The sequence below is a fragment of the Hemiscyllium ocellatum genome, chromosome 30 (assembly GCF_020745735.1).
Source record: "Hemiscyllium ocellatum isolate sHemOce1 chromosome 30, sHemOce1.pat.X.cur, whole genome shotgun sequence".
Lineage (NCBI taxonomy): Eukaryota > Metazoa > Chordata > Chondrichthyes > Orectolobiformes > Hemiscylliidae > Hemiscyllium > Hemiscyllium ocellatum.
This window is the reverse complement of record NC_083430.1, coordinates 30,041,158-30,069,092: the sequence shown is the minus strand read 5'-3', so window position 1 is coordinate 30,069,092 and position 27,935 is coordinate 30,041,158. Positions and strand designations below refer to the sequence as shown.

The 27,935-nt window shown below is 40.9% G+C and overlaps 1 protein-coding gene across 1 annotated transcript in view; it reads right to left on the bottom strand.

Moving 5' to 3' along the window:
* Positions 1-9,600: 9,600 nt before the first annotated feature.
* clic4 (chloride intracellular channel 4) overlaps positions 9,601-27,935 on the bottom strand; it is a 144,053-nt gene continuing 125,718 nt past the window's right edge. The window contains exons 5-6 of the mRNA XM_060847649.1: positions 12,538-12,719; positions 9,601-10,743 (exon numbers count right to left, since the gene is read on the bottom strand). Coding sequence (XP_060703632.1) covers positions 10,579-10,743; positions 12,538-12,719 — 347 coding nt within the window. The 3' untranslated portion in view covers positions 9,601-10,578. The remainder of the gene's footprint in view (positions 10,744-12,537; positions 12,720-27,935) is intronic.

Sequence of the window (27,935 nt, the reverse complement as noted above, 5' to 3'; positions counted from 1 at the left end):
TGCTTGAGTTTGTTTGTATCTTTAATGCTTCTCAACTCTTTTGTTGAAATTTGCAAACAATGCTATCAGAACTTATGTTTGAAGGCATGTTCTGTGCAGAGCATCTCAAACATAAGCATTCAACTGATTGAACATGGAAAAAGGGACTATATCTTTTGTTGTTTTGGCTAGGAGTCAGTTTTGATCAGTTTTATAGAATGCTTCTCTCTGCATCTTATTAGACTTGCCTCACGAACTACCTAGCCATCCCTTGAGTGCCCCTCTCACCCAATTCTAGCCCCATTCTACCACTCCTGGAACCAGTCACCAGCTGTCTGTTGAATGGTTGGTATCGCTGGCATACTTGCCACCTCTAAAAGACTGTTGTGCACCCAGATGAGCACTGGTATTCTAAGGCTGCCCTGATTGTCAAATGAGTCTCTTCAACGATGTCTAAGAAGGAGAAAATGGCACAATGATTCTCCGATAGGGACCTGGAGGTCCTGCTGGATGCAGTGGGCGAGAGAAGGGCTGTCCTCTTCCCAGATGACAGGCAGTAAGCCATGCCACCAGACCCTGGCAGCATAAACCAAGGCAGTGCCCTATCTATGGTGTGGAGCAATGGCCAACAATGCCTCAAGAAGATAAATTAATTTCTCTGCTTTGCCAGGATAAGTATCACACTCTCCTTTCTGCTACCTCAGACTCAGTCTATCCCCGCTATTGCACCCTGCTCCCTCCAAGACTCTTGCTCTGTCATTTTCCCTGTTGCTTGCAACATCTTTCCTCATTAGCTCTTCAGCCTCCAACATCCCCATGCCCACTAACCTGGCACGGCCTCTGCTTTGCCTACTCACTTACCTGGGATGCCATCTTTCAACCACCCGCACCAGCACTAACAACTGTGACAGCCACTTTCATCTCACTCCATCCATCCCTTTCTCTCATTCCAGGAAAAGACAGCCCATAACAGGGTGGAAAGAGAGAAGGTGGTTGGATGGGTACCCGATTACCATATCTTCAGACCCTGCAAAGGAAAGTCCTATGCCTCTTAGGAGAAGACCAAGACCACTCCTGGGGGATGCTAAGATATTCCACATCTCACCAACTAAGTAGGTACCACCTTCTGTTCTCTGTAACTCTTACAGTAACCCCTCTGTGAGTGTCATTCATTACACACTACTTCTAACCGTTGGCCGTGATACCTTCGCTGTTTTGCCTCTTGTAGGTCCCAGGAGGATTGCCATGGCCTCTAAAACGATGTGCGAGTCCAGAGGAACACAAGTTCATAAGTCTCAGAGGGAGTGTTGGCAAGGCTGTCTCCTGGAACTCCCACCATCTCAGATACTGACACCTCAGTGCAAACGTCAGGCTTCGAAAGTGTGGGAGCACAAGCTGGTGAGCACCTCACCGTGACAGCTTTGCAGTCGACCAAGAAAGACCTGCCCCAGTCCATTGGCAGTCAGTAGACTGCACGAGACCAGGCACCTGCTCAGCCTCAGCAAGGACAGCATCCTGTCGTGTGGGAAATCACCAATTTCAACACCTGCACAGGGAGGAACAGGAGCAGCAAACAAATATATTTACAAGATTGTTGCCAGGGTTGGAGGATTTGAGCTATAGGAAGAGGCTGAACAGGCTGGGGCTGTTTTCCCTGGATGTCAGAGGCTGAGGAGTGACCTTATAAAAACATGAGGGATTTGGACAGACAAGGTCTTTTTTCCTGGGTGGGGGAGTCCAGAACTAGAGGGCATAGGTTTAGGGAGAGAGGGGAAAGATATAAAAGGGACCTAAGGGGCAACTTTTCACGCAAAGGGTGGTGTGTGTATGGAATGAGCTGCCAGAGGAAGTGGTGGAGGCTGGTACAATTACAATGAATAGGAAAAGTTCAGAGGCAGCAGGACATGGTATGGGTGGGTCAGTTATCTCAAGCATGTGATCCATGGACAGTTTGGTAGCTGATGTGAAGAACCAGGTCTAGCACTCTCAGGGTCTGCTGCATATGCACAATTACCTGCCCTCACTACCCCCACTGTTGGTCCTCAGAACCAAAGGTAGAGCAACAGGGGATCCAGGAACCTTGACCTCACTCCAGGTGCCCTTTCCTTACAAGACAACAGGGCTGTACCAGGCCAGTACCATACAGTCCCCTCAGAAGCTCCAAGTGGCTAAACTCTCCACCTCTATCATGCCTGCCACCACCCCCCCCCCCCCCCCACCCCAACTCAACTTGTACCTAGCAAGAACACCTTCAGCATAGCTGGCCTGAGCAGTCACAAACTCCCCACCCTGAACAAACTGCCAACGAGCAAAGGGCTCCTATGCTGAGCCAGGACCCCTCCTCCCCAGCTGCAGTACCTGGGACAACACAGAGATATTGTTGCAGGGGAGGGACAGAAGATCACTTTAAGGGCACTTTGGTGGCAACCAGTAACATTGCACTCTCTATAAAATCTCACATGCATAAATGTCAATGGCTTGCAAAACATTGTTTGAGTCTTTGTCTGGCCATAGATGTAACTGTGTCAGCGTGATGCCTGACATCATGGCAATACAAGCCATGTACATAGATCAACATCTGTCGAGAACCTGCTGCTGCATATCGTAGCAAGTTAAACAAGGCGTATACAGGGCAATGATTTCTGCTGACACAATTTGGTCAAACTTTTTCTTGGCCTCTGTGTTCAAAATTGTTAGTGTTGAATGAAGTAGCTAGCAATGTCTGGGGCAGGGAGATATATAGCAAACATACAGGGGCTAGTAACACTGCAGGTCTAAGTCCTGTGCACTGTATGAGTTTGTAAAGCGTAATGTTACTGCCCTCTAAGGAGCCTCATATAAGTCAGTCAATAGATTGCATATTCCCTATCGCAGGGGGTGCAGGTATGGTTGTGGAAAATGTCAATTTTTTGTGAATTCAGAATTGGGGGATAGTTGTATTACACTGTATAATTATGGAGTCACACCCATGAAACCCACAAGATTCAAAATGACATAATCATCGTTCTTTGATGTTCCTATTAACAGAAGAACATTAAACTGGATTTCAGGTGCTTTATTATAGCTTGGTAAAATGAATCAACCCTTTTTCTGAAAGTAATTGAAATGAGAACAAATTTGTGCTCCATTAATTTCCAATACTAATTTCTATAATAATGTATGAATATATACAAATGCTACAGAAAACACATTTTGGATGTGAAAATATACATTTTATTTTATTAACAGCTGCCAGCAGTATACTTGTGTTTCTGTAAAATATTTTCAATATACAGTGAGTGTAAGCATACTGTTCAACAGGGACTGAAACTAATAATAATCCTGAGGGGGCAATGGGCTCCAAACTGTATACAAGGCTTTGTTTTTAACTAAAACAAATGTTACACTAATCTGCCAATCTGTAATTTTTAGTACTGGCAGGCTATGTATCCTAAATGATTAAGGACAAGTCTACATTGTTAATGGATTAAGGCTCATGTTCCCTCTTCATTTTAAGTAGTTAGTTAGTTTATGTTTCTAACACAGTGGTTAGAAACTTCTAACAGTCAAGCTTTGTAAATATAACAAAGGTTATTCATTGTAAACCAAACTAAGAAAGCTGAGAAAAGGATGCTACTTTCACAGGATGTCCAGGTTCTTCATTGACCCTGGCATTGTTCTTGATGAATGATCGTCTGTCAATCTCAAGGTCATTGCAAACTACAGAACCATATTTATCAATTTGGGTTCATTTTCAGGCATCAATTCCTATCAAATCTCATTAGCCAAACCAAAGCTGTTGACTCTATTGGTTCTATTGAGCAGATCCAGGAATTCGATTGAATGAAGATAGTCTACAGCAAGTGCAATCATCAACAAAATGTGCCAAAAACTACCCATTTTCTCTGCTGGTTTGGGATTGTTCATTGATCCATTCAGAATCAGTGCATTTGAAAAGAAAAATAAAAACTTCAAATAGAAGCTTTATTTTGAAAATTTCGAGTACAATTTCAAGATGTCGATCATGCTTGTAGCTACTAAAATGCATTAAAGGGGAGATGATCTCATGGTATTATCCAGTAATGTCCCGGGCACCCACGTTCAAATGCTGCCATGGTGGAATGTGGAAATGGAGCTCTAAGTATCTAGAAGCAAGAGTCTAATGATGACCATAAATCCATTGTCAGGGAAAATCCATCTGGCTCACAAGTGTCCTTTAGGGAAGAAAACTGCTGATCTTACTTTGTCTAGCTGATACGTGACTCCAGACCCACAGCAATATGGTTGACTCTTAACTGCCTTCTGGCCCACAGGGGGCGAGCAATAAATACTGGGCTGGTTGGTGATCCCAAGATCTCATGAATGCATGGTTACCAGAATGTGAACTATCTACAGACACACCAATTCTAGTTTAACACGACTCAGGCTTGGTTTCAGTTTAATCAGTGTTATTTTAATGACTTTGCAGATAGTTTCACAATTTCTGGTGATAAAGCATCACCCTATCACTGTAGGCAATCACTCACTTTGAGTATAATAATATATTTTATAAACTGCAAGGAAAATGAATATGGAAACATTATTATTTTCATATTACTTGTACCAATGTGTAGGTTTCAGGAGAGCGTAGATTGTATTTAGATATTATTTATTATAACTGAGACTTTCTATTGAGGTAGGTGCTTCAGAAATGATACATGAATTAAATTTTTCACAAAGCTACAGTAGATGGTCCTGTAGTAACATTTACATACGTGCATGGATTTGTCAATCAGTACTCAAGACTCTATAATAGTGTTAAAAACCATTTCAGATGATTCAATTCATTTCTAATTTTAAAGGATCATCTTTGACAATAGTATCATGTATTACTTTCTCACGATGCAGCCTAGAATTAATTACAATATTTCATCTTTTTGTTACGTGATTGCAACCATGAGCTACATTTTGATTGGTTCATTATCAAAAAAAAGTTTTCTACTTGATTATTTAGTTCTAAAGGACAGTATCTAGTGGACAATATCCCCTGGTATTAGAACAGTATGGTCTGAACAGGTTGTCATAGTTTGCCCTGAAACATCGTTATACTACATACTCAGTTAACATTGTAACAAGGATTCTAAGCATTATCTCCATTATTTCAACATGCTTTTTATTTGAAAACATATTTAAAATTGTACTTTCAAAGACGTCAGGAGGGATGAATCTGGTCCAATGTCTTAGTTCTACCAACTGACATTAACTCTTTAATAGTTGGAGCTAGATACAATACCTCTTGTTGTTATATGGGACCAGAAAATTCTGCCTGGGTTCTCTCCTAACACAATTGTTATTCTGCTGGTGGTCCTATTACTGAAAGCAACCACAACATCTTGCCAAATGTCAATTTGAATTGATTGATGTGCTCAGAAATTTGCTGATGTTCCACTTCAAATTTTTAACAACTTAAGAGAATAGGCAATTAACGTTGACCCAAGTAATAGCACTTTAATTTATAGCCCTTTCACATGAAACAGTAAACTTTCAGGAACTGCCACAATTGATCAATGAAATACCAAGAAAACACAGTGCACTGTGGTTCAGAGCCCTTCTCCTTATATAAAAATACTGTGTGCTATAAAACTCTCCATTGGGTTATCAACACTATTGGAAACTAATCAAAGAACACTATCACAGATTTGAGTCGGGAATTTAAGGTCATATGAACTTTGGACAAATGGAAACATTTTTATTTTCATTTGCAAATCTAAAAACCCTAGTTTCAAATTAAAAATTTTCACATAGGTATAATTGTAGATTTTTAATTGGCATAATGATATTTCACCAAGCATCTGTTTGGAAGTATAGAAGGCACTCACATCCCTTGCGATGAGCCGGATTTCTAGTAATATCAGTCTAGAGATTAAGTGAAAATTAGACCCCGAGATCTTTGGATTGATTCTACTATCTCACTCACAATCAGGAATGTATAGCTGGTGATGCATTAGATGGGAATTGGAAAGCCTGGACTAAGTTGACATGCCCACCATTCCAATCTTTAGAGAATCTTGAGTTTATTTCCTTTCAATATTGGTTGGTCTCAGACCCTGTCTTCTGATATGCTTAAAGATTAGATTTTCCCTTGTGCTAAGCATTATTTTAGTAATTGTTCCAGTGTTAATAATTTTTTTTCTTGACTGTTGTGTGGGAAATACTGAGTGTAAATATCCTTTATACTCCAGTCTATAAGCAAATTTATTGAAAGCAATGTTCACTGGCATGTTGATATTGAAAACATTGTTTATAGCTTCAGGAGAACCTTATTCAATAAATATTGACAGGTCACTATCCAGTAAAAAGATACAAATGAGCAGTACTGAGCATACAGTAACTCTGACAAAATTGAGACAGCTCATGTTGAATTGGAAATGATCATAGAATCTCTACAATGTGGAAACAGGCCATTTGGCCCAACAAGTCCACACTAACTATCCAAAGAGTAATCCCCGGGAGGGGGCGGCACCTCGTCCAGCAGCGGCACTTGCCCATTCTCCTACCCTATTAGTCTACATTTACCCCTAACTAATGCACCTAACCTACACATTCCTGAATACTATGGGCAATTTAGCATGGCCAATTTACCTAACCTGACTATTAGGGCATCTGATTCATTGCAACCTAGTATCATAGATTTTGAAATCAAAAAGACATGATTTATAGTACTTTCGGTGATTTGAAGAATGATTCATCGATTCACAAAAATGTCATTCTTAATAATCAGATAAAAAGGAGCCTTTTTTCTTTGATTTGCAAATAAGGTTTTTGATTACCATGTTATCAATGTGGATCAAATTTTTGAACAGATTTTTTCTTTACACACAATCTCAAAGAATTAATGCTTGCAATATGGAATTGATGTCACTATCACCCAGGAAAAGTATTTAGTTTGTTATGAATCCAGGATCAGCATTTGCACAAAGCTTTATATGCTCAAATGAAATGCAACACAAATTCAACTTGGAACATGTGGAATAAACTCGGCTTGTCACAGGATTAGCAATCCTGTAGCTATGTGGAACCAAATTTTTGGTATTTACAAAAGGGGGAAAACAAATAGTTTGCGGGATATTTATTGGAACATGAGAAAGTTGAACTGGGCTGAATCAAATTACAAAACCACATTTATGGAAGATTTACATTGTCTAGCTTCCAAACATTGTAGGAAATGAAAGCACAATCACTTCAAATATATTTCACAGGAGCACCTCCTGGGATTAATGATTAATTCTCTCTTGTATAGGATAAATGTTGGTTTTTCATTTAATTGATAATCTTGAGAACTGCCTTGATAAATGAAAGATGAAAAGCTTTGACAAAATTGAACTTTTTAAGCAGTACTCAGGTTCTGTGCTATCAATTGGGTACCTAATATATTAAATATTGATTTTCTTAAATCATCACAAATATTGCTGAAACTATGCATTTGTTATCCAATTTGACACTAACAATTCACTTTATAATGTTTCAGTTTAACTCAGGTGAAAATGTATTTATCCTTGGTTCTAGTTCAGGATGGATTTTCCAGGTCTTCCTGACAAGTATAATAGGTATAAAACATTACCTGTTGAACATGACTTTCATTTGCTTTTTGCAATATGGTGTTAATAAAAGAATGAAGAAACATGAGCATTTATTAGAGGAGATTAAGCAGCTCAAATGATGTACAGCTGGAGAATTTTTGGCAACATTTGCATTGCGTACCATTTCTTAGAAAGACATGACATTCTTAAGGACATTTTAGTCATAACACATTGAAAATTAACCACTGGGCGGCATGGTTGCTCAGTGGCTAATGCTGCTGCCTCATAGCACCATGGAACTGGGTTAGATTCCCACCTCGGGTAACTATATGTGTGGCGTTTGCATATTTTGTGCATGGGTTTCCTCCAGGTGCTCAGATTTCCTCCCAAAATCCAAAGATGTACAGGTTAAGTGAATTGACCAGGTTAAATTGCCCATACTGTTAGGTGCATCAGTCAAGGATAAATGTGGGGAATGGGTCTGGGTGGGTTACTCTTCAGAGGGTTGAGGTGAACTTATTGGGCCAAATGGCCTGTTTCCACACTGCAGGGAATCTAATCTACTCTGTAAAATAGATTAATTCAGCCATTTTGTATTTTTATGAAATTTTACTCTGCTTAAAACCAAAGAAATACAACGTGAATTCAATTTGAACTATGGTACTATTGTTACATCGTGAGGTAACTAAATTCAAATTAGAGGCATGCTTGCTTGCCTAACATGTGTAAACTGTGTCATGTTAGACTAATTATTTGAATTATCTAATGATGTTTTGGAACTCAGTATTCTGGGTGACATATCCCATTGCTTCTCTCTCCTTGGGAAATATGTTTACAATGAAGACAGCTCGGTATCAGATGAAAGCAGAACACAAAATATGACCACCTTTGAAGGAAAGGAATTGGGTTTTTTTTTTACAATTTGGCAGAAATTTCTGTAAGCTTGCTATGTTAGTTTCAAAAGGACTTGGACTCAATGTAAACTGCTTCCTTTTATGGAAAGGATACACTTTCTTCAATATTCTTTGATGTGCCATTTTCTCTCCCCATGCAATCGGTACCTGCAGAAGTGATTATCTGCACTGCAGACTCTCTAACACAGCCCTCAAATACTATTCTACTTAATTGGCTGGAGAAGTGTGTGAGCTAAAGTGAATGAGTTGACCACAGGTCAATGAAACCCACAAAGCTTTTTCAGTTCTACACTTTGGTTATCCACATAAATGGGCAACAATTCTGTTGGCTTTTAAAAGTGATTTCATTTCTTCAGTCAGAAATGTGAAAACTTGTATATTAAAACCAATGTGGTGTAACTTCACTGTCCCTGCATTTCAAAAAAGTATTTTTTTATATAATGATGCAACAATCACTTTTACCTGTAATATCTGAACTGAAGTAATCTTGTTCCTTTTTAATCACTTGTAATTCTGCCACCATTAAGAGATGAATAATGTGGTTGAAAATGCAACTTAGTTACTAGTTATGAAAAATGGCAGCTTTATCTTCACAGAAAATCCTTCAAAAGCCACTGATGAATGGCCTTAAATCAAGAGATAACTTCAGGTTGTACATATATCTTTCATAAATCACAACAGCATTACCAAGTGACTAATAAATGAGTACCCTATAGGTTGTCAGGTATATTGCATTCTACAGCAAGGATGTAATTGTCTTGTTGCTCAATCATCAGTGGAAGTGTTCTTCTTCATTGTAAATTGAATATCAGTCATGAACTGAGCATAACTCAGACATAGACTGCCACTGACTCCTGGATTTAGCGTTCTGTTTCTGATAAATTGTATGAGGAAGAATTGCAAAGAATTGCAAGGCAAGTTTGAAAATTCATGTGTCAGAATTTTCTGACACTAAGTGTCCTGTGGAGCAACTGTGCAGAACTGCACTATTTATAAAAGATTGCTTCTTTCCCTTGAGAAAATCCAGGATACAAGTGGCATCATCTCTTTCTGTATATTGACATGTTGCACATGAAGCTATTCACTCAGTAAAACTAGCCTTGCCTTTTCCTTAAGTATTCAAATGAACCACTCAATGTCTTTTTAAATTACACAAAACCATAGGGAGATGTATTAATCCATATTTATTGTCTTGAGCTTGTGTATCTGTGTAAGAACAATAATGTCCACTTAAAAACTTATAAAAAAAATTCTATAAAACTGGCTATTGCATCGCCCGCTACAGCCACTAATCACAATTTTTACTTCAGTGTTGATTTTGTTTAATCTCTTGCTCAGCCACCCTTCTCTCAATAATATGAATACAGGGCAAAGTGATTCTTTTGTTAACTTATCAAGATGTCTATAAAACAAAAGGAAATGATAAAAATGTATCAATAGTTTGGAATGAAGTTTAACAATATGGAAAATGGGGAAAATTTACTTATGATTAAGCAGTCGAGGATTTGAGGATTATTGCAGCATTATAAATACAATGATAAAACTGTTCAGCGGAATACTGTAACTTATTATGTTCAGTGTTTGTATGTGTATTTGTTTCATAATACCTAAAACTAGGGCTTTCAAGGTTACTTGCTGACTATATGGTCGCACTTACATTTAGGTCCTGTTAACCAATGTGATACTAGCTAAGAAGGCAACTTTAGTCTGTTATTATTTGAAGCTAAAATACATTTATGATACCTGTGTGTAAATATGATTAAAACTGAGCAATTTTCTTTTGCTACGTTTCATATATTTATAGAATGACCTTTCACAGCACAAGGTCTTAAAGGCACAGGTTTCTATAACATCTTTTCTTTCAATATCAAGTCGTCAACATCTGATGGATATCAATTGCCAAGTGCTTCTGCTCACTTGGGCAACTGCTTGCTTAGTTTTACTGAACCTTGAAAACCCTTCCTAAAATATATTTTTTATATATATATATATATATAAAAAAGTAAGAACTGAGATACCTGAAGTTATAATCCAATGGAAAATATAAAATATCTGACAACTTGCAAAACCATGCAATAAAAGTAAAGCGTAGTCTGTTAACAAAAGCTTTTCTGTTAGTGAATGCTTGGTGCTGGCCTTGTCCAACATCACTTGGTGAGGCGTTTTGCTACATCTGCATAAGCAATTTCAATTTCTTTATCTCCAGGACAAGTATTTGTGAATTCATCTCTGGTGTAAGCATTCTGCAGGTATCGCCAGATTCCTGTCATGGATTTGGGAATATCGAAGTTCCGGTATTTCTTTGCGACAACCTACCAAAAAAAAAGGAACTTGTATTTATATATTATCTTTTCATATCATCAGGATAGCCCTGAGCACTTTTAAAAAAAGTCCTGCAAAACAACATTTTTCATGTTTCAATCTAATTTGCATTTCTCAACAGTTTATTGATTTGTGATGAGCACTGTGAAATATTACTGAATGAACCATCGATTTTAGTTTTAATGTCATCATCTGTCAATATATACTTTCTACTTAAGTTACACAATTCTAACTACTTGCAAAGATATAGAAGTCACAATGATGAAGAAAATGAAAGAAAATAACGGGTATAAGAAAAATGATTACAAGACTTTCATTTTATCTCTAGGTTATAGAGTGGAAGCATATGGGCTATTTGATGAGATTGTAGCCTTGTTATCATTTGCAATTGTCCATTCTTTACTTCGCTCAGAAATGATTAGAACATTTGCACAAGGATTGAGAATAATGTATTAACATTAACCTGGATTGAGGATTGGCTAACAGTTAGACACCAGGTGTCTGGTTAAGGACCAGTGTTTTATGCCTGCTACGGAACTATTTACAAGCTCTATAAATGACTTAGAAAGCAGGACAGAGTGTTAATCACTGATTAAACAATGTTAGTTGGGAGGACACAAAGTGGCTGCAAAAGGGATAAAAGGCAAGTTAAATGATTGGACAAACAATTGAGACAAAGCATAATATTGAGAAACTTTAGGTTATTCACTTTGATATAAAGAATAGAAAAGCAGAATATGTCAAATTGTGAGAGAGGTTCAAATATTGGCTGCTCAGAGTGATTTAAGTTAAAAATTTCACAACACCAGGTTATAGTCCAACAGGTTCAATTGGAAGCACACTAGCTTTTGGAGCGTCGCTCCTTCATCAGGTGACAGTGGAGGGCTCAATCCTAACACACAGAATTTATAGCAAAAATTTACAGTGTGATGTAACTGAAATTATACATTGAAAAATTGATCGTCTGTTAAGCCTTTCATCTGTTAGAATACTGTGATAGTTTCACTTTCATGTGTAAATCCCAAAACTTTTTTTAAAAACGTTGCATTCTCGGGTTCTCTGTTAACAATGGTGATAGCTAGGGCAAAGAAGGATGCTTCACAAAGATAGCAATAATGTTAACGTTGCTGGCTTACCACCAAATTATTTCGCAGTGTGGATCACTAATCTGTTTTTATATTTTCTCTACTTGTTTACTTTATTTGATAAGCAGGATGGTCCAGAGTAAAAAAGTCCCCTACTTACTGATTGGCAGTGATTTAGGTCCTGATTTTAGCTCCCTCTGCCTAGTGGGAACAAGATGAGGGACAGTTACAATAACATAAGGGACTTAAAGAAAACTTTCCTACCCTATTCTGGCTATCCATGGTAAGGATAGCCACACCAAGCCAGCAAGTTCCTCTTTAAATATGCGGATTGGACTCCAGTTGCACCACTGAGACCCAATCTGCTGTTCTAGTGGGAGGCCTGAACCTGGAAGCAATGACACTTTCCTAGTTTGATCAAAACTGCCAGGAATGAAGCATGGACCACGAAAAGTGCAGGCTGATGAGATTTATTGAAAAAAAAACTAGATTCATCTTTCCTTATTGGCCAGAAGGAATTGAAGGGCTAAGTACTAGAAACCATTTCACTGCAGTGCTAAGTCTGAGTGCAAACACACCTAAGGAGAAACAAGGTGCCAAGTTGTTCTGGATCACCGGGTCCTGCACCAAATACTTTCCTCCCTGGTACACATCTGCACGGTTGACTGGTTCAAAACACAGTGTGAAACAACTCAGTACCTTGACAATGTGAAGCTTCGGCAGCAGATTGCAGTCTGCTAGTGTCATCTCATTTCCATCCAGAAACTTGCGGCTGGAAGCCTTGACATCATCCATGCTGTCAGCGTCAATCTCTTCAGGGAGGGGTGTGTTCAAATACTCATCCAGCTTCTGCAGTGTTTTCAGCAGGCCTTTTTCCAGAGCTGTCGAAATGGGAATGAAAACACGATACAGTAAACTTCAGTTCAGCATATGTAACTGATTCATTAAAATGTTCCAGAGAAGTATACAGTAGTAGAAAGCCAAACCCATTTAAAATATTTGGCTACAGGATCTGAAATTTCCTCCCTAAACCTCAGTGCCTCTCTCCTATAACAGATGGCCCTGTAACCCTAGCTCCTGCCCACATTTTTAGCCAGCTGTCGTAATATGTCTTATGTCAAATTTTACTTGATAATACTCTTGTGAACTGCTTTCAGGTGTTTTAGTTATTCAAAGCAGCTTTATGAATGTGAGTTTTTGTCAAATAACCAGATCAGTTTCTAGGAAATGCCACTTGTAATGATTCCACTTTCATCATTTCAACCTTTGGTTTCATTTGTTGTGTCAAAGCCACGCTGTTTTAGCTTGTGCTATAATCTCTATTGCCAGCTAATTACACGTGCCTTACAAAGAACAATATCGCACAGGAACCAGCTCTTCGGCCCATCATGTCTATGCTGAGCATGTTGCCATTCTAAACTAATTCCATCTGCTCACACATGTCCATATCCCTCGATTGCCTGCCCTTTGATGCATCTGTCTAAATGTCTCATAAATATCGCTATTGTATTTGTTTCCACCACCTTCCCTGGCAGTGTATTCCATACACTTACTACATTCTATGTAAAAAGCACTTGCTTCACACATCTGACATTCTAGTAGAAACAATAAAAATTTGTCCACCCTCTCCTTATAAGTAATGTCTAATGTCAGCAACGTCCTGGTAAATCACTGTTGTACCCTTCCCAAAACCTCCACATCTTTTCCTATAGTGTGGCAACCAGAACTGCACAAAATATTCCAAATGTGGCCTAATTAAAGATTTAAACAGCTTATCAATTTTTCCACTCTATGCCTTGACAGATGAAAGCAAGCATGCTGTACACCTTCTTTAGTACCGTATCCACTCGAGTTGCCACTGTCAAGAGGCTATGGTCTTGCACCCCACAATCTCTCTGTCACATCAATACTCTTGAGGGTCCTGCCATTTATTGTATACTATCTTCTTGCATTTGACCCCTCCAAAATGCACCACTTCACACTTTTCCAGATTAAACTACATCTGCCATTTCTCTGCCCAATTTTCTAACAGATCTATTACCTGCAGTATCCTTTGCCAACCTTCCTCATTATCCACAACTCCACTAATTTTCATGTTGTCTGGTAATTTACTAATCAGACAACCTAAAGTTTCACCTAGGGGTCCCAACACTGATCCTTGCAGAATACCACCGGTCACAGAACTCCAGTCTGAAAAGCACCCATCCACAACTATCCTTTGTCTTTTATGACCAAATCAATTTTGTATCAAAATTACCAAATCACCATGGATTCCATATAACTTAATATTCTTGACCAGCCTGCCATGTGTGATCTTGTCAAATGCTTTGGTAAAGTCCATGTAGACAACATCCACTGCTCTACTTCATCAATCATCTTTGACACTTCTTCAAAAAGCTCAATCATATTTGTGAGACAGGATTACCCCCACACAAAGCCATGCTGATTATCCCTAATAAGTCCATTCTTTTCCAAATGCAAGTTAATCCTGCCCCTAAGAATCTTCTCCAATAATTTCTCTATCACTGATGTAAGGCTCAGTGGACAATAATTTCCTGAATTATCTCTGTTGCCTTAGGAACAACATTCATTGATCTTCTGGGATCCCACTGTGACTAAAGAAGGTTTCTGTCAAGGCTCCAGCAATCTCTTCTTTTAGTATCCTGGGATGGATCCCATCAGGCCCTGAAGACTTATCTACTTTAATGTTTATCAAGTTGTCCAACATCTCCTCTTTCTTAATATCAACATCCCCTAGAATATCATCATACCCATCCTTAATCTTAGCATCAACCATGTCCTTCTCCTTGGTGAATACTGATGTAAAGCACTCACTTAGGACTTCACCCATATTTTCAGGATTGAATTTATGCATGGAGCCTATGTCCTTGAGTGGTCCTACCCTTTCCCTTTGGAGATAGTGAGATCTGCAGATGCTGGAGATCAGAGTTGAGAGTATGTTGCTGGAAAAGCACAGCAGATCAGGCAGCATCCCAGGAGTAGGAAAAATCGATGTTTTGTGCTGGAGCCCTTCATCAGGAAAACCTGCTGAAGGGCTCCGGCCCAAAACGTTAATTCTCCTGCTCCTTGGATGCTGCCTTATCTGCTGTGCTTTTCCAGCAACACACTCTCACCAACTACTCTTTCCCTACCTATACTCTAATATGTAAAATGACTTGGTATTCTTTTTAATTCTACTTGCCATGAAAATTTAATGGCACATTTTAGCTCTCTTAATTCCTTGTTTAAGGTCTTTCTTTCTTCTTTTATATTCCTTAAGAGCCTTGTCCGATTTCAGTTTCCTAAACCTTACATATGCTTCCTTTTATTTTTTGACTCTTGTCATCTAGGGTTTCCAAATGTTGCCATCCTTATCATTCATCCTCACAGGAACATGCTTTACTTGAATTCTGATCAACTGGCCTTTAAAGGATTCCCACATGTTAGATGTGAATTTACCCTCAAACAGCTACCCCAAACTACTTTCTCGAGTATCTGTCTAATACTGTTATAATTTGCTTTGCACCCATTTAGCACTTACACCTGAGGACCAGTCTTCTTCTTGTCCACAACTATGTTAAAATTTACTGGACTATGATCACTATTCCCAAAATGCTCCCTTTCTGAAACATTGATCACTTCTCATTCCACAATATAAGATACAAGGTGGTCCCTTCCCAACTTGTAATATCTACAATTGTTTCAAGAAACCCTCCTGGATACACCTAACAAATTCAGCCCCATCCACGTCCCTGACACGAAGGCAGTCCTAGGCAATATTGGAGAAGTTAAAATCATCCATTATAATAAACCAGTTGCTCTTACATCTTCCCTCACTCTCGTACATATCTGTTCCTCTATCTCTTGCTGGCTATTGGAATATTTATGGTATAACCCCATTATAGTGATTACACCTTTCTTATTCCTGACTTCTAGCCATACAGCCTCATTGGATGAGCCCTTTAAGATGTCCTCTCTTCGTGTAGCTGTGACATTCTCCTTAATCAGTAATGCAACTCCTCCACCCCTTTTACATCCCTCTCTACCACACCAGAGACATCTAAACCCTGGAACGTTGGGCTTCCAGTCCTGCCCTTCTATCAACCAAGTTTCTGTAATGGCTACCATATCATAGTTCCATGTTCTAAGCTCATCTGCCTTACTGTTACACTCCTTGCATTAAAATAAATACATTTCAGACCTCTAGTCCCAGTGTTCATTAACCTGATCCTTCCTGTTCTTCCTATTAATCTAACTTGACTTAACCTCTACCTCCTTCACATGCTGACCTACTGCTCTGGTTGCCACACTCCCACTACACTATTTAAACTTTCCAGAGTGGCACTAGCAAACCTCCCTGCAAAGATATTAGTGACTTCTAGTTTAGGGGTAATCATAAGACCATAAGACATAGGAATGGAAGCAAGGCCATTCAGCCCATCGAATCCATTCTGCCACTTAATCATGGCTGATGGGTGTTTCAATTCCACTTACCTGCACTCTCCCTATAGCCCTTAATTCCTTGCGATATTAAGAACTTTCAACATCTGCCTTGAAGACACCCAACGTCCTGCCTCCACTGCGCTCCATGGTAATGAATTCCACAGGCCCACCATTCTCTGGCTGAAGAAATGTCTCCTTATTTCCATTCTAAATTGACCCCCTCTAATTTTAAGGCTGTGCCCACAGATCCTTGTCTCCCTGTCGAATGGAAACAACTGCCTACCGTCCACCCTTTCTAAGCCATGAATTATCTTGTAAGTTTCTATTAAATCTCCCCTCAACCTTCTAAACTCTAATGAATACAATCCCAGGATCCTCAGCCAACCATATGTTAGGCCTACCATTCCAGGGATCATCCACGTGAATCTCTGCTGGACATGCTCCAGTGCCAGTACGTCCTTCCTGAGGTGTGGGGCCCAAAATTGGACACAGTATTCTAAATGGGGGCTAATTAGAGCTTTATAAAGTCTCAGAAATACATCACTGTTTTCATATTCCAACCCTCTTGAGAAAAATGCCAACATTACATTCGCTTTCTTAATCACGGACTCAACCTTCAAATTAACCTTCAGAGAATCCTGGACTAGCACTCTCAGATCCCTTTGAACTTTGGCTTTATGAATTTTCTCAACGCTTAAAAAATAGTCTATGCCTGTATTCTTTTTTTCAAAGTGCAAGACCTTGCATTTGCTCACATTGAATTTCATTACTCTCCTAAACTGTGTAAATTTTTCTGCAGCCTCCCCACCTCCTCAGTAATACCTGCCTGTCCACCCAACTTAGTATCATCGGCAAGCTTCGCCAGAATCCCCCAGTCCCTTCATCCAGATCATTAAATATATAAAATGAACAGCTGCAGCCCAAACATTGAACCCTGCAGGACACCACTTGTCACCAGCTGCCATTCCAATAAAGAACCTTTTATCCCAACTTTCTTGTAACCCATCCTTCTTGGGCAAGTCCCTCCTGCCTCAAAGGGATATTAATGATCCAGATATCTGAAGCATCCTCTTCTATCTCAGCTCTTTAGCCACAAATTCACAATTTTAACTTTCTACTTCTGGTCCCACTAGCACATGATACATGCCTTTACCTTCTCACACACATTCCTCTTTGATATTTTGCTCTGATACGCAGCTCTCCAGATGGGTACACAATCCGATGAGAACAAGTTGTTATTTGTCTTGTAAACTCAGTTTTACCTGTTTGCTTAAGAATTGAATGTACAATGTGTGTCAGAATTCAACCACGTATGTCTAGAATAAGTTGTTAAGTTTGGAAAAAGTGGATTATGTTTTATCTCTCACGGTCAGTGTGTCTGTCTATCTTTATGTGATATGCTTTTGATATCATAATATGTGATCTGAGAGTATAAGAGTCTCATATTCCATCTTATCTTAGATCACTCAAAGCATGACACTACTGGAAGCATGCTCCTCTGTTTATAACCTACTAATTTAAATTTAAGTATGTTACATAAGTACTTATGCATCTGAAGAATAAAATGGTCATACGTAAATATCAGTAATAATAAACAACTTCTGGAGTCTTCAATACATGGCATCCACATTCTTGTGTTTTGGGAGATGATATAAGCATTGCTATATCATGTAAAACACATTGTGGAGGTGCATTAACACCAAAGCAACAGGAGTAGGCCATTCAGCATAAATATTTCATGCTGTTTAGTTGCTCAAATGTGTGTTTTGGGCATTCTGCATATGGACATTGCTGCTTCAGTGTCTGAGTTGTAAATGGTGCTGAACATTTTGCCGATAAATGCACACTTCCGACTTTATGGTAGAAGCAATGTCATTAATAAAGCAGCTCAAGATGCCTGGACCCAGAACATTGAAGAGCTCCTACAGAGATGTCCGGGGGTTGAAATGACTAATCTCCAACAACCACAAAAATCTTCTTTTGTGTACAGTACAATTCCACCAGAACCGAGATTTCCCCAATACCTATTGAATCTAGCTTTTCTAAGGATTTCTGATGCTATCCTCAATGAAATGCAGCCTTGACGTTAAGGCCAGTCACTCTCACCTCACCTCTAGCATTCAACTCTTTTGTCTATGTTTGGCCCAACGTCTTGAGCTGCAGAATAGAGCAGCCTTAGCAGAATCCAAACATCGCATCAGTGAGAAGATTATTGCTGAGTATGTGTGGCTTGATAACACTGTTAATGACCCTTTTCATTATTTGCTAGTGATTGTAACGATGATTGGGACTGCCAAAGCTCACGAGGAACTATTATAGCTATCAGGGAACAGCCATTTCAAGATAGTGGAGTTGGAAAAGAAACATGCTAGGTATTTCAGCATGAATACTGACATAAGCCATTATAGGCTAAATGGTGCATGACTGATTTCACAAACTATAACTTTTAACAATGGGGTGCCTATCAAGCAAATATTTTGATGGATCACTAGAATGGCTTACAGAACAGAAATATTTGCTTTCATAAGGGATTAGTTGAAGGGCCCAACAGGTGAGTTGACATGGCGGACGAATGACAAAGAATGGTGAGGGGCCATGAGTTAGCACTGTGTTGGCATCAGAGCCATGGACATCACTGCAGGTTAAGGGAGCATGAGGGACCAACAGGGTATAGATAGGTGGGCACAGGAGGTAGAGGTTCTCAAAGCGAGGGGGGGGGGGTGGGGGGAAGAAGGGGTGGCAGGATTGGGATGGTGCAAGGACAGAAATCGCTAGTCCCAGTGCTGCTCCTGGCTCCTGACTACACCCAAGTGTAGAGCACCTGGCCCTAGTTATTTGCCTCTGATACAGTCCCTAATAGGAGCACTGGGTAGCATAAAAGGCATAGGTTGGCATGTGGTATAGGTTTAGAAAGGTGTAGAGTCATACAGCATGGAAACAAACCCTTTGACCCAACTCGTCCATGCCGATCAGGTTTCTTAAACTGAATTAGCCCCATATGTCTGCATTTGACACATATTCATCTCAATCTTTCCTCTTCTTTACCAGTGCAAATGTATTTTAAATGTTGTAATTGTACTAACTTCTACCACTTCCTCTGGCAGTTCATCTCATAGGCACACACACTATGTGTGAAAATATTACTCCTCAGGTCCCTTTTTAAATCTTTCACCCCTTACTTTAAACCTATGCCCTCTTGTTTAGGACCCCCTCACCCTTGGAAAAAGACCTTGACTAGTCACCTTACCCATGTTCCTCATGATTTTATAAACCTCTATAAAAGTCACCCCCTCAGCCTCCTATGTTCCAGGATAAACAGTCCCAGCCCATCTAGTCTCTCCTTATAAGTGAAAGGGGTTGGGTACAGGACAATAGGTGGCACAGATTGGCATGGATAGGGCATGGAAAGTGAAGGGAGTAACAGGTGGGAGCAAGAGGAATGTTTTATTTTGATCTTTAAAGTTCAAACACAGTTGCCAGAGTCCTCAGGCAGGCCTTCCCATGCACCCAGCTCAGAAACTATCCCATCCTACCACTGGACTGAAAGTGAGGAAAGCAGCATCCATTTTTCAGGTCAGATCTACGTAACTGAAATCCTCCTGGTTCTGTTTACAAGAACCAGTAAAAAAGTTTGGGTCTTCATGTCAGTGTAATTTTATTCGCTTTCCCTTCCCAGAGTCTCCATAGTGACTGATGTCATGAATATTGATACTGACGATTATGTCATTTGTAGGTCTGATAACAGTAAAGGGACATAAAGTAGAATAACTCCAAAGTAACAGAACAAAATGTACAACATTGGAGCTGTCTGTCTCTGTTTGTTGCACAACTCCACTCAATCTACCCAGAGAGATTCAAGGACTGGATGAGGTTACAGCAAGAACAGGGAAAATGGCTACTTGAATCAGCAGAAGTGCAATTTGACCTAATCATTACTGAAATTATGCCTGTTGATTATTTAGAACACCAAATACTTATATGATAATCGTGCAACTGGATTTGACATTGCCAAATCTGCGAACTCATTCTGCCAATCGCTACTAGGCTAGGCTAAGTGCTAACTCTTCGAGGAAGACAGCTTCCACAGAGATTACATTTGAAGCATTCAGCTTGTCTGTGCTGAAACGTTTCATGAAAACATTAATTTGCTACTTTTCATGATGCAGTTCACATTGAGTCAATCTCATATTACATAGAAGTGATAAAGAATGTTGCATGACCTTGAAAGCTTTTGCTCTTAAGTGCAACAGAATATGCTAATAAACATTCTCTATAAAACAGCAAACTATATTCTCTAAATAATGAAAAGCAATGTACCCATGCTGCACTCTGCAGAAGAGGTAATAGTAGAACTATACTTTCACAATAGGATTCACTGGTGAAGATTTTCTAAAATTGACAGGTGCCCGAATATATTGGAGTAAAAAATGAGGTCTGCAGATGCTGGAGATCACAGCTGCAAATGTGTTGCTGGTCAAAGCACAGCAGGTTAGGCAGCATCTCAGGAATAGAGAATTCGACGTTTCGAGCATAAGCCCTTCATCAGGAATAAGAGAGAGAGAGCCAAGCCGGCTGAGATAAAAGGTAGGGAGGAGGGACTAGGGGGAGGGGCGATGGAGGTGGGATAGGTGGAAGGAGGTCAAGGTGAGGGTGATAGGCCGGAGTGGGGTGGGGGCGGAGAGGTCAGGAAGAGGATTGCAGGTTAGGAGGGCGGTGCTGAGTTGAGGGAACCGACTGAGACAAGGTGGGGGGAGGGGAAATGAGGAAGCTGGAGAAATCTGAATTCATACCTTGTGGTTGGAGGGTTCCCAGGCGGAAGATGAGGCGCTCCTCCTCCAGCCGTCGTGTAGTTGTGTTCTGCCGGTGGAGGAGTCCAAGGACCTGCATGTCCTCGGTGGAGTGGGAGGGGGAGTTAAAGTGTTGAGCCACGGGGTGATTGGGTTGGTTGGTTCGGGCGGCTCTCCCACGAGGAGGTTGAACAGTTCATCAACTTTACTAACACCTTCCATCCCGACCTGAAATTCACCTGGACTGTCTCAGACTCCTCCCTCCCCTTCCTAGACCTTTCCATTTCTATCTCGGGCGACCGACTCAACACAGACATCTATTATAAACCGACTGACTCCCACAGCTACCTGGACTACACCTCCTCCCACCCTGCCCCCTGTAAAAACGCCATCCCATATTCCCAATTCCTTAGTCTCCGCCGCATCTGCTCCCAGGAGGACCAATTCCAACACCGCACAACCCAGATGGCCTCCTTCTTCAAGGACCGCAGATTCCCCCCAGACGTGATCGACGATGCCCTCCACCGCATCTCCTCCACTTCCCGCTCCTCCGCCCTTGAGCCCCGCTCCTCCAACCGCCACCAAGACAGAACCCCACTGGTTCTCACCCACCACCCCACCAACCTGCGCATACAACGTATTATCCGCCGCCATTTCCGCCACCTCCAAACGGACCCCACCACCAAGGATATATTTCCCTCCCCTCCCCTATCAGCGTTCCGCAAGGACCACTCCCTTCGTGACTCCCTTGTCAGATCCACACCCCCCACCAACCCAACCTCCACCCCCGGCACCTTCCCCTGCAACCGCAGGAAATGTAAAACTTGCGCCCACACCTCCACACTCACTTCCCTCCAAGGCCCCAAGGGATCCTTCCATATCCGCCACAAGTTCACCTGTACCTCCACACACATCATCTATTGCATCCGCTGCACCCGATGTGGCCTCCTCTATATTGGTGAGACAGGCCGCTTACTTGCGGAACGCTTCAGAGAACACCTCTGGGCCGCCCGAACCAACCAACCCAATCACCCCGTGGCTCAACACTTTAACTCCCCCTCCCACTCCACCGAGGACATGCAGGTCCTTGGACTCCTCCACCGGCAGAACACAACTACACGACGGCTGGAGGAGGAGCGCCTCATCTTCCGCCTGGGAACCCTCCAACCACAAGGTATGAATTCAGATTTCTCCAGCTTCCTCATTTCCCCTCCCCCCACCTTGTCTCAGTCGGTTCCCTCAACTCAGCACCGCCCTCCTAACCTGCAATCCTCTTCCTGACCTCTCCGCCCCCACCCCACTCCGGCCTATCACCCTCACCTTGACCTCCTTCCACCTATCCCACCTCCATCGCCCCTCCCCCTAGTCCCTCCTCCCTACCTTTTATCTCAGCCGGCTTGGCTCTCTCTCTCTTATTCCTGATGAAGGGCTTATGCTCGAAACGTCGAATTCTCTATTCCTGAGATGCTGCCTAACCTGCTGTGCTTTGACCAGCAACACATTTGCAGCCCGAATATATTGCCCTGGATATGCAAGATTTGAGGTCAGAAAATGGTCATTTTGCTTCAGCTGAATCTGACCAGATAGCCTCCGATCACCATATCCTTCAGACGGAGTATTCTACAAAATGGAGTTAGATTCTTTGAAAATAGGGGGCATTCGAGGTACTGATATTTATGGCATAGACTTAGTGTAAAGTAACTCAAAATCTTTCATTCATAAATCCAAGAAGCATAGGATCTGTTGAGGAGGATCACAAATTGTTTACCTCATGTTTGCCTTACTATGTCCCTGCAAAGGAACACACTTAGTCCACCAGTACACTTGAAACCTTTCATAAGTAGTGCCCTCCCCTAGATATTATTTGAGTTTGAGTTTGATTTATTGTTGTCACGTGTACTGAGATACAGTGAAAAGTGTTGTTTTGCATGTTCTAGAGGCAGTTTGTACCATACAAAGTGCATCAGGGTAGCACTGTGTAAAACAGTTGCCCCTCATGTCCTTTTAAATCTTTCTCTTCTGACCCTAAAAATGTGTGCCCTAGTTTTGAACACCCCCACCTTAGGGAAAAAACCTTTGCTATTCACCTTATCTATGTTCCTCATGATTTTATAAATCTCTGTAAGGTCACCCCTCAACTTCCACACTCCAGTATACTCTTTCTATCCAGTATAATTTTATAACTCTGCCCTCAATTCCTGGCAACATCCTGGTAAATCTTTTCTAAATCCTCTCCAGGGCCCTACCATTAACTGTATAAGTCCTGCCCTTGTTTGCTTAACTAAAATGCAATACTTCGCATTTATTCAACTAAACTCCATCTGTCATTATTAACTACACATCTCACTATACCTCTCACTAGTAAAAGTGTAATTGACCAACATCTACCAGATCCATAAGGAACCAATTACAAGGCACTTAAATGAAAGAAAAAGCAACTTTGTTATCTGTTAATAAGAAAATAATAAAGACATAATGTCAGGCATATGTAATTGCAAGTATAAAGTTAAAAAAAGACAGGGCCCAGTACAAAAGGAAGATAAAAGGATATACAGTTTAAAATCTTCAAGGTGTCTGTAGAGGTGCAAGGATTTAACCTGAGACCACAGTTGTTTAAAGTATGTCCTGTTTTCTCATCAGAAGGGAATACCTTGTCCTTTGAGTTCTTGGTGCTTTGAAATTACTTTTTAATCAGTACAGTCACTGGTATGTTTTCTTTCTGGGAGGGTCAGACTGCACTTCCTTGAGCCGAGTCCAGTCATGAATCTACTTCACACTCACAGAAATATAGTTAGTTTGTGTATTCCTTGTATCCAAGGTTGATAATTGTAGGTAACGTCTTTCATCTTCAATATGTCAAACAGATCATACAGGCGTAATTCAAAAGAGGAACTGAGGGTTTTCTTCATGCCTGACTAATTTCAGTGTCTTTTGACAAAAAAAGTTAATTTCAGTTCAGATGATTTTGTTTATTCAACATTCATTTCACAAAATCTAGCCAATCTGTGTGGTTAGCTATTGCTCTGGCCATTTCAAGACAGTGTTTTAGTCGGTGAAGTTGCCAGGTATTAAAATCAGATTTAAAATCAAATTCAAAGTTTGTGAGAAGCTTTGTAGTTCGGGTGCTTGTTGTGGTTCTGTTCGCCGAGCTGGGAAGTTTTTCTTGCAAACGTTTCGTCCCCTTTCTAGGTGACATCTTCAGTGCTTGGGAACCTCCTGTGAAGTGCTTCTGTGCTGATTCCTCCGGCATTTAACTGGTTTGAATCTGCCGCTTCCGGTTGTCAGTTGCTGTCCGTTGCACGAGCAAAACCATGAGATGAAGTGTACAAAATCCCATGCAAGGACTGCACAAAACACTACATAGGACAAACAGGAAGATAGCTAACAACCCGCATCCACGAACATCAACTAGCCACGAAACGACACGACCAGCTATCCCTAGTAGCCATACACTCAGATGACAAAGAACATGAATTCGATTGGGACAACACTACTATTATAGGGCAGGCCAAACAGAGAACAGCCAGGGAATTCCTAGAAGCATGGCACTCATCCACGAATTCTATCAACAGACACATCGACCTAGACCCTATATTCCGGCCACTGCACTGAAGAGGTCACCTAGAAAGGGGACGAAACATTTAAAATCAAATTTTAAAATCAGTAGTACATATTTTATCATAAGGATGATACCAGCCCTTTACAAGTAGTAACATGACCAATATTACTCCTTGTTTACATGAGTATGTTATTGCAAGGTTGAAATGAAATAATATAGAAATTGGCACTACAACACACAGACATTCACCTTCTGCATCATTTCCTGGGTTCAAAACCAGTTTTGGAAATGACAGCCAGACTTATTACCTGAGCTGTGCTACTTGTCAGGGCATTAACCATCCATTGTCAAGTTCTATGATCCATGTACCAGATTCAGGCACTTTTCCAAATTTGGTTTTTATTGGTCTTTTGTTATTCCTTCACAGAACCACTTGCCACCTTCTTGAGCCAATACAGCTCTTGAGGTTTAGAGGCATCCAGAGTCCTTCTGAAATGGAATAAAATTCACCATAGCCCCAGGGAACAATAGGCTGCTCTCTCATTAGAGAGAGATGACTGGTGGTGAGAGTTGCCATACCTCAGGCTAAGGATAAGGTTGAGAAGATGGGACCCTCATGCCAACCTCAGCGGGTACAGGAAATGACCCTGCACTGCTGGCATCATTGTGCATCGCAAATCAACCATCCAGCCAAATGAACTAATAAATTCCCCATGTCTTTGTAGGTCTGGTGTTGGGGTTTCTGGGGGTGGGGTGGGGTGTGATGGAGGGAGTGGGGTAGGTAATGACCAGTTTAGTTTTGTGCATGGTAAACTGGTGGTTATCTCTGACAGGGTGTCAGAATTTGCATCCTGCACCTTATTCTCTTTGAACTTCTCAAACTGAGGTTTGAGACTCAGGTCTGTTCCTTTGATGCCCCAATGGGCAACTCTGCTTTTACCTCACTGGTATTCCCCTGGGGATCTCCAGCAGAGACACTTGCTGTGGTATATGTTCCCTTCTTTTTTCTCTTATGTTTGATTAGGGGATTTCCCTAATCTATTCCCTGGAACACTACTGCCACCTGTTGAACACGCAGCTTCTGATATTTACCAACCTCCCCTATGTTCTTGTATAAAGCGACACTACACATTCATTTTCTCCTGTCCTGTCTGGCATGCCTCTGGTCACCCTTTACATTAATCATGAAGCTTTCTGTTGATCATATCTCAATCACTGTCTTCTCAATCTTCTCTCACCTTCCCCGACACATTCCTACCATTCTTTTAAAGCTCAACCTGGCTTTTTGTAGCTCATTGGTGTTCTGTCCTGACCCTTTCTGTTGCAGCTTCTTGAACCAGTCCAACCCAACAGGGTTCTTTCTGTCCCCTGCAGGGCTGGCAAACCTTGCTTGGATCTCAGATTCTCCACTGCTTCGATCTCAGATTCTCCACTGCTTCCTGCTGACTTAATTCCAATGACCTCTCATGAGCTACTCCAACCCTCATGGGTTCTACTGCACCCTCTTGGGTTTCGGAGCCTCTCTGTTCCCAGCCACTTTGCCTTCCCTGCCTCTCTGGATTGCCTTTTCTGTTTGAAGGGTATACTGTATTTTGCTCGTGGACAGAGAATGGGGCATCTATCTCTGGCACTGCAAAGATGACCCCCCTCCCCCTTACCAAGTTCATGACAGGTTCACTGTCTAAGTCAGCATTAATCAATGACACTTTTATACTCTTTCTCATGTGTCCTTCCCAGTGGAAAATCTTAGCAATGTCTGTAAACATTCAGTGCCTTGGAGAATGTTAAGTTATCTCTCTGGCTGTTTAAAACAGTAGGTGGTCACTGTCTCTTACAGTACAAATTCCTGACAGCTAACCTAGCGACAGTCATGAAAGAGCAGTGCAATAGACATTAGTCGTGTGGTCTGAGTGTGTGGGAGACTGGGTTTGCATATTATGGAAGAGAGGTCGGGGGTGGTGAGAGTAGGGATGCAATGGGGAGGCCAAACACCTTATTTTACAAGCACCTGCTGCCCACTGTCAATCACAATTTCCTCCATACTATATTAGACTCTCAAATGGTTTGAAACAATATTCCAATGTCTAGAAATATCCTTTGATTATTTTTAATGAGATGACAGTGAGCTTATACTGTCCACTTTCACTGGATTCAAGCATTATTGCTGTGGAAAAGGACTAGCCTGAATTGTCAGCCCCAGCTGTGCAATGACTAATCTCCACAGGATGGAATGTTTTCTTTTGCACCAACCCTGTTGGTCTTGTTGCCAATCAGAACTTGGATGAAGTGACTTCAATAACTCCATTGTCTCCATTTCCAAAAAGTCACCCAATGACTGCAAGGCAATGAGATCAGTCTCACAGATTCAATCCAGTGACTGAATTATTTAACCCACTACACACTTTGATATAAAGGGTCAGTGTGCACTTGTTGGACCGAGGGGCCTGTTTCCACACTGTAGGGATTCAAAGATTCTAAGAAGAAAAAAAGATTGGTGGCTTTTAATAAGCTACAGTTTGTGGCAATGAGTTTGGGTTTTCATAATAGATTTAATTCACTCAAAAATTTTTAAAGTCTTTTTTCAATCTAAGAATCACTGTACTCTAGTTAAAAAAACACTTTTGGAGATGTTTTTATTTATACAGTAATAAGGACGCAAAATCTGGAATTCACCACCCTGATCTCTTCAGAGTCAGGTTACATTATCATCAGCTCAGCATCTCACCTAAGCCTGCACTCCATCTTCTTAACATTAGGCCCAAAATTTACTTTGGTATAGGTTTGTTCATTGCAATTCATTTATTCACTTCATGTCGGTAAAAGACAAATACCTCAATGACACCTATCTATCATATCCATGTAAGCAAAGATAGATTTGTCACTTCTAAATTCTCATGAGTTCTTTTTTACTCATTTAAGGTGAGGTATCGTTAGCAAGACCAGCTTTGATTGTCCATCCGTGGCTTGCCATGAAAGATTGGTCAGTAAACATTCCTTCGTAAACAGCCAGAACCTGGTGGATTTACTTCCTGTGTCCTCTTGGCTTGAGAACTTTGGGATTTTGACCCAATGGTGAGATGCCTCTGAATTGGTATCACAAGTGTGGTGAGGCAAGCACAGTCCCAAAAATTGTACATTTTAAATTGAACCACAGCTGGAGAAATCAGGCCAGACAGAAAATTGGCAGCACTAAATTAACCAGCATGCATGGCTACAGAGAACAGAGGAAACCAAGGTTTAAAAAGTCACTAAGATTCATTGGGAACCATTTCCAAACAGCCTGGAGGTTGTGTATTGGAAAAGTTTCA